The following is an 8,478-nucleotide window of genomic DNA, read 5'->3' as shown; positions in this document are numbered from 1 at the left end:
TCGAAACTATCCGTATAAATGGGGGCCTCCTGGCCCCCATAATAACTCATAGTATCACTGTTAATTCTCTCCACATAACCAGACAATAGCATGCTCAATGAACAAAACTACGATTCGCTGAATCAACCATGGAATCAAACAAATAATGGGCGGGGATGTAGCTCAGTCGGTAGCGCGCTGGATTTGTATCCAGTTGGCCGCTGTCAGCGTGAGTTCGTCCCCACGTTCGGCGAGAGATTTATTTCTCAGAGTCAACTTTGTGTGCAGACTCTCCTCGGTGTCCGAACACCCCCGTGTGTATACACGCAAGCACAAGACCAAGTGCGCACGAAAAAGATCCTGTAATCCATGTCAGAGTTCGGTGGGTTATAGAAACACGAAAATACCCAGCATGCTTCCTCCGAAAGCGGCGTATGGCTGCCTAAATGGCGGGGTAAAAACGGTCATACACGTAAAAGCCGTGGGAGTTTCAGCCCATGAACGAACAAACAAACAAACAAACAAATAATAAAAACAGACACTGAAAACTGTTAGCCCGCACAGACTTCATTTCGCTCCAAAAGCAGTGACTTCTCAGCCGACTCAGCCGTTGACCATCCAGCCGCCCGTATGTGTCATCCGCGTACTTCCGGACCTTACTGTCCATTGTCGCCACCCTCCACCCCGGCCCTCCCTCACCCGCCCATCTGTCGTGTCCGGCCCCAACCTGACCGCACACGCACAACTGAACACGCCTGATCTCGATCAAAACGAGCTTCATTAGTTTCATTGGGGCTCATGAGCCTTGTCTCATCAGTCCAGCGCAGTTTTTCCCATCGTCCACCAGCGCGCACTTCCGTCATCGCTTCCGGTTTTGCGCACTGACGGCGTTTGTCTGGCTTTTTGACCTCAGGAGCTTTGGCCACGCTGGACAAACATGCCGCAGGACAGCGCCGCCATAAGTGTGAAGGATGACCAATCAATTGTCCGTGCTAATGGTGGCCAACAGATCTTCGGGTCTGAATGAATCCCTTTCTGTTGTGATTGGCCCAGTCGACTCAGTCAGAGATGGCTTGAGTGTGTACTGCCGATGCGGGGGCTGATGGACAAAACAAGAACATACTTTTTTCTTCTTCTCGTTCTTGCTCTCCATAATGCAGAAACAGAAGTCTTTCTTTTCTTTCTTTCTTTATTTGGTGTTTAACGTCGTTTTCAACCATTCAAGGTTATATCGCGACGGGGAAAGGGGGGAGATGGGATAGGGGAAAGGGGGGAGATGGGATAGAGCCACTTGTTAATTGTTTCTTGTTCACAAAAGCACCAATCAAAAAATTGCTCCAGGGGCTTGCAACGTAGTACAATATATGACCTTACTTGGAGAATGCAAGTTTCCAGTACAAAGGACTTAACATCTCTTACATACTGCTTGACTAAAATCTTTACAAACATTGACCATATTCTATACAAGAAACACTTAACAAGGGCAAAAGGAGAAACAGAACCGTTAGTCGCCTCCCACGACATGCTGGGTAGCATCGGGTAAATTCTTTCTCGTCCCAACCAATATGGGACTCCCCCTCACCCGCGGGGGGTTAGTAGCAAGAGAACTAAACAAGTCGCGTGAAGCGATATAAAAACATTTAGTGAAGATCAACACTACAAACCAATCATCGCCGAGACTACATTCAGATAGTCTCGGCCGCTAACCACGCGTCCGTAGTACTTACTGAACCTATTTTCTTTCATTCTGAGCACATTTTTAGAGCAAACATGACATATCTATATATTTTTGAATATAGGAGAAGACAAGGAATACAATGCAATCAATTTTAAATCTGTTTCTGTTTCACAAAAAAGCCGGATATGACGTCATCAAAGACATTTTATCAACAAACAAAAAAAGAACAAGAGGCGAAGCCTTCAAGGCTCACGAAAGAAATCGACAAACAGTAACACAAACTCAATCACTTCGTCACACATACACACACACACACACACACACACACACACACACACACAGTAAGCGGCATAGGTGACACTGTGCAAGAAAGCGAGACAGTAGATCTAGATCTGAATGGCCGATTTCGAAGAAAAAACTAGTCTCGGCCCGCTCGGCAAAATAACAATGACCGAGACTTTCAGTAATTCCTTCGCGTGACGTCTAACCCTCTTACGTCATAATGTGACGTCTTCAAATGTTGTGACGTCTTCAAATGTTAAAGTTTCTACCACAGACATACATACATACATACATACATACGCACGCACGCACGCACGCACGCACAGACAGACAAAAGTTAGCATCGCATAGGCTACACTTACGTGAGCCAAAAACACGTCTGGGGATATTAATATACTCAGGAACTCTCATGTGAAGTTTCATGAAGATCGGTCCAGTAGTTTTCTCGGAATGACTTTACACACACACACACACACACACACACACACCACTACCCTCATCTCGATTCCTCCTCTATGTTAAAACATTTAGTCAAAACTTGACTAAATGTAAAAAGAGAAGACAGATAAAAAGGAAGAAAGAAAGAAAGAATGAGCACAAAAGAAGCATTCAGCATAATTATATTCGGAGTAAAGGAATGAGAGTTTTGATTTTTACTCTGAGCCATCCGACCAGGATTTGTATTTGTCCATATTCACTGACTCAAACTGAATTTTTAACCATCATTTAACGTTTTCTTCGTGCCAAAGTCTTTGCAGACAGCTAGAAAGATCATTGAATGCGAATCACTTTCACTGTTCATTTAGTAAGTTTACGGAAAAGTGCACTCTTCTGCTTGAGCATCAATAAAAACAAACAGTACATACGTATAAAAGTACTGCACTAAACGGTAGGAAAAAGAAACTAAATTGTACTTTGACTGTGGTAAATGTAAGCTTAATTTAAATATATTGAAACTATACGTCAAGTAGGTAGGTCAGACACACAAAGACATACATACGAACGAACACACATAAGCGCCACTTTGAACTCAAAGCCATGACGTTCCCTACACAAGGCTTTGATAACGAACGGATAAGGGGCGTAACTCCTTAGTCATATTACAGTTGAAAATTCAAAGCGGGTCGGCTTCACTCAATTTCTTGGCATCAGAGGCTTGACATAAATTAGGAAAACAAATGGTTGGACCCATCATGGACCAACTAAAACGCTGTAGGGCAGAATTAATATTTTGATGGTATTTTTGAACGTTCTCAGCGTCACTGTAGGAAGTGGCGTTCTCAGCGTGCAGAAAGTGAGCGTCAAGTCCCTTTGTATCAACAACGAAAATCTTTGCATCTTTGAATGAATCGCAACGACGAGGATGACGACAGACCAGTCTTTGTGTGTGTGTGTGTGTGTGTGTGTGTGTGTGTGTGTGTGTGTGTGTGTGTGTGTGTGTACGTGCGGGCGTGTGTGTGTGTGTGTGTTTGTGTGTGTGTGTGTGTGTGTGAGAAGAGGGTCCCACTATACCACGTGGGATGGTAAACTGGTCGTTGCCGTTGTGTGAACTGTGGGTGCTGCGTGTACCCTTTAATCTGGTTCATCTAACACAATAACCCCTACCACCCCCACCCCCCCCCCCCTCAACCCTCCCGCCTACCAACCTCCCTCTGCTCGAGCCACACTCCATTTACGCACAAAGAAGAACATTAAGAAATTTTATACAAATAGCAAGAAGAACAAGACGAAGACAAAGAAATGCGTTTGTCGATGCGTTAAACAGTTCTCACCGATGGACTGACACAGACAGTTAAAACCATATGGCACTATACGACTGTATCAAGTATTGAAAAAAAAACCCCACACATCAGGACGGGAATAATACAGTTTTCGTTGCTTTTCTTTTCATATGAGCTCTCTTATTTTCTACTGTTCTGAAGGTCAAAGTAGACTCACGGGCACCAAAGATCTTATCATACACAAATTTAGGACAGGTGGTTACGTTCACATAATTATGCTACACTTTTTAAACATATTTCTAAACGATTGACAAACAAAAGTGCGCCCAAATAAGTTACACAATGACAAATCGACCATTTTTTTTAGATTTAAAGAAAACAATATCTGGAGCAAGAGATTACAGTATAAAAGTAGATCAGATGTTATTTGGTGAAACAGACACACACACACACACACACACACACACACACACACACACACACACACACACACACACACACACACACACACACACACACACACACACGAAAGAAGCACAAAGATTAGTAATCTCAGACAAGGTAATGGCTGAGGATTTGTGCCTTACTCAAAAAATGATGCGAGTGTTTGTTGTGGTTTTGATTTGCGTTGTTTTTCTCTCCGGCGCTGATCCAAAGAAAAATACCAAACACAGTCATGTTCTAAAACGGCAGGAAACAGGTAAGTCATAGTCGATTAGTCGTTTGACATGGAACTGATTTGAGAATGCATCAATATAACGTCGATCACGAACAGTTTTGCTAGGTTTATATTGTAAAATATAGCAGAGCTAGATGAAAAAGATCACGTGTTTTTGTTCCCGTGAAAATCATCATGTTAATTATGACGGACATAGGAAAAATCAACAGTGTGTTTACTTTTGCTTCATGTGCGGGTGAGAATGTTTCTCTTTTTGTTTTAGCTGATTTAATTTCGCAGCTCAACACAGTTGCCAGTGACAAAATTATTTTAAAAAAACCCCTCGATTGTACTTTGTTGGAAGGATGATCTTATCCCAAGTAATCATATAAACCTGTACAGATCGCGTTTAAGGTGTAAAGTTGTAGGCAACAAAAACACACGCTAGGTCGCGCCCACTGTTGCAAGTGATTTTTTTTTTCGTTTTCAAACTCTTGTAAAATATGAACGAGATAAATTAGGGTATGCCAAATAGAAAAACAAGCTGTACGACAAGTACGTTGTTTTTAATCGTTGCCTCTTTCTACCTTTTCATAAATTGTGTAAAATGAGTAGGGGTAAAGTGTGTCGTGATTTCAGGCAAACGTTTTTTGACGTACCTTAATTATCCTGTTATCTGGTTCGTATTTCACAACATTTTGCAAACGACGAAAAACATCACTTGCAACAGTGATTGTGGCCCGTTTCTTGTGCCTCCTACTGTACCTCCCATGTGCACGTGCAGGTGGCTGCAGACAGGGGGAGTTCCAGTGCCACAGTGGCGCCATTGACTGTGTCCAGGAGGAGTGGACGTGTGACTCGCAGTCTGACTGCGAGGATAACAGCGATGAAACTCTGCCACAGTGTCGTAAGTAATAACTGATAACATTTCTTGCTGAACCGGATGAAGGCTTCGAGAAATGACTTGGCAACAGTGACAAAACATTGAAAGAAGATTGCCGGTGTAACACGAAATGTTTACTCCACGAAAAATTTACTCCGGAGTAAATATTTCGTACGAAATTCTTACTCCGAGTACACTTTTCGTACGAGAAAAGAACTCCCCAAGGCACGAACAAATTACTCACTCCACGAAATTTGTACTCCCCATTTTTTTTACTTCCAGTAAAAATCTCGTACGCAAAAATGGGATGCGGGCGAAGGGATAATGCCAATAAGTGATCTCGCTCACACGAATGTCGCGCTACCCTCCTTCCACCCCTTCCACCACCAAGACTAACAGGGGACAAGGGAGTAAAACTTTCGTACACCTGGCATGGGAAGTTGAATTGCTTGTCTTGGGGTGAAGTTATTTATTCGTTATTAATTATTCGTCAGGGGAGTAACATTTCTGTACGAAATGTTTACTCGGAACTCACCTGTCTTGGGGAGTAATTTTCTCGTGTAATGGGGGAGTGCTTTTTTCGTAAAGGGAGTAACTTTTTCGTACGAAATGTTTACTCCGGAGTAAAAATCTTGTGGGAGTAATTTTCTCGTGTTACACCGGAAAAGTCACCTCGGCAAATGCTTTTCGATATGAATAGCTGGCGCCGTTCAGATTCCTATTCGTGATCGATAGCCTATTAAGCCGACATTGTTAAACGAAGATAGCTATGATGAGGATGCGACTATGTAAAACAAAATACAAAATGCATGTACGTTCACTGAAGTAAGCCAACTTTCTCATGACACCTCATTACGACTTCAGCAACGTTCTCAAAGGTATAACTCCTCAAACCTTCTGCTGCTCAAAAACCTATTACGCTATCACTGCCACTGGCAACCAAAGCTCTTGAAACGAAAGAACCAAAAGAACGTAAGCGTAAAAGTCAACAACAGCCCTAGTAAATGAGAGTTACGCGGAACCAGACTCCTGGCATCTGAGATAATAAGCATTAAAATTAACAACCGAAGTTCATCCTCAAAAAGGGATGATCGTCGCACGCAGGTGGATGTCGTTCGTTCCTTCACATGTTTCCTATTCTCCAGCGCTTCATCCCTTTGTTCCTTACACCTTTCAGTCTGCCTCACTTGCGCCGAAGGGGTCTATGTCGACCAAAAGAGTGGGATTCCCTGTAGGTGGAGTTCCTGTAGGGGATTCTCTGTATACAGGGAATCCCACTGGGTGGAGTTTTTTCAATAAAACTTGCAAACCATACTCGAATTTCTAAGAATTATTAAAAAAGATCAAAAAACATCAAATTCTACCGATGTCGCTGAGCATCACGTGACTTTCAGCGAGATCAGCGAAACTCTACAGGAACTCCACCCTGTGGTATTTCCTGTACACAGGGAATCCACCTACAGATACTCCACCCACAGGGAATCCCACTCATATGGTCGACATAGACCCCCATCAGCCTCACTTACTCATAATTCAGAGCCCACGAAGGCGAATACGCTGTCTATCATCTTGTTACTTAATGATTTTTCACGTTACCGCTCAGTCTGCCTCACTTGCTCATGATTCAAAGCCCTCGAAGGCAAAGATGCTGCTTATCATCTTGTTACTTGATGATTTTTCACACAATGACTTACACTATCACCAGCCCCACCGAACGAGTGTACGGGACCACACGAAATTCTGTGTAAGGGAACAGGGAATTGTGTACCGCTGGAATACCGCTGTGACGGGGACAGGGACTGTCTGGGCGGAGACGACGAGGCGGGCTGCGGTGAGTAGCTTTATGTGATCAGGGCCGGATCTGGGGGGGGGGGGGGGGTTCCTGGGGTTCCGGAACCCCCCCCCCCCCCTGGCCATCCAATGTACCTCTTAGAGAAAAAAAATGCGGACTTTGGACCCCTGCCTTCAGTTGGAACCCCCCCCCCCCCCCCCCCCCCTGAAACGAACTTGGTCCGGCCCTGGTGATTGACAGGTATGTTCCCACAATAGATCTACAGCTGTTAAATTCTGTTTGAAGATAAACAACCACCATCTATCATTTACGTAATAAGCGTTCAAAAGTCATAACAGACTGTCGTAGCTGTTTAAATTTAACTCTATCCTAAAATAGTGTTGTATCTTCAAAGTTTTGATGCCATTCAAATTATTTTCTAAATGTTGTCGGACAATTTTTGTCGACAAAGAATAATGTTATAAACTTTTTCATTAAAATGCAGATTGACTGGTGCAATGGAATTACGCTACCTTCTCGAAAGTGCTACCGGCACCGGAATACTAAGGGCACGTAGATTTGTACCAGTCCATTATTCATCACCAGTTCCCCATAATTTAAATTTTTTCTTCTTCTTGCAAATTGAAAGCAAGCAAGCGTGGACAGGCGGAAAGCGATGTTCATTCCGGCGGAAATGCTGGCCCTCAAAGAACACTCGGGGCGTGAAATTACAAATTGTCCATTTGTATAAATTTGATTGGAGGTTGGTTTAATGTCTCGGGCAAAGGATATTGCCTGGCAGAGCTCAATGTATTTTTGCAGGTGTCAAAGTCTTCAGATATGATGACTGTGTGCTCAATTTCACCTGTTCATGTCGTGGCAAGTTCGTAAAATATCTTGAAGGTTTTTCATATGCACTCACAATAGCCCTGATCGAGAGCAATAAAATAATACTCCAGCGTTATAAGTATTTTTGAAGTATCTGTCATTTTGCTTTGAATATTCATGCAGGTCGGAATCCTTTTTCGACCCCATGCTTCAATGATTAACTCAACCAGTAACATATTACAACTTATTTGTCCTCGTGCAACCCGGGATGCTCCTCAGAAAAATTGTGTGGTTCTTTTGTACAGCGGAGTTTAACTACAAAAGAGAGAGAGAGAGAGAGAGAGAGAGAGAGAGAGAGAGAGAGAGAGAGAGAGAGAGAGAGAGAGAGAGAGAGAGAGAGATCAAATCAAATCAAATCAAATCAAATCAAATGTTATTTTACGAGGGTTGTGGCATAAGCAATATAAACGAGCTTCTTTTCAACCAGCCCTCGCCCAGAGAGGGACTATTCTAATCTTAAAATAAAAATAAAAATAAACAAGTCGCGTAAGGCGAAAATACAACATTTAGTCAAGTAGCTGTCGAACTCACAGAATGAAACTGAACGCAATGCAACGCAGCAAGACCGTATACTCGTAGCATCGTCAGTCCACCGCTCACGGCATAGGCAGTGAAATT

At 43.1% G+C, this 8,478-nt stretch overlaps 1 protein-coding gene across 1 annotated transcript in view; it reads left to right on the top strand.

Moving 5' to 3' along the window:
• Nucleotides 1–4,170: 4,170 nt before the first annotated feature.
• LOC138956221 (low-density lipoprotein receptor-like) overlaps nucleotides 4,171–8,478 on the top strand; it is a 10,783-nt gene continuing 6,475 nt past the window's right edge. Inside the window, exons 1-3 of the mRNA XM_070327635.1 lie at nucleotides 4,171–4,360; nucleotides 5,103–5,225; nucleotides 6,907–7,032. Coding sequence (XP_070183736.1) covers nucleotides 4,225–4,360; nucleotides 5,103–5,225; nucleotides 6,907–7,032 — 385 coding nt within the window. The 5' untranslated portion in view covers nucleotides 4,171–4,224. The remainder of the gene's footprint in view (nucleotides 4,361–5,102; nucleotides 5,226–6,906; nucleotides 7,033–8,478) is intronic.

Source organism: Littorina saxatilis, linkage group LG2 (genome assembly GCF_037325665.1).
Source record: "Littorina saxatilis isolate snail1 linkage group LG2, US_GU_Lsax_2.0, whole genome shotgun sequence".
Taxonomy (NCBI): Eukaryota; Metazoa; Mollusca; class Gastropoda; order Littorinimorpha; family Littorinidae; genus Littorina; species Littorina saxatilis.
The sequence above is the reverse complement of the archived record's forward strand: the minus strand, read 5'-3'. Positions and strand labels throughout refer to the sequence as shown.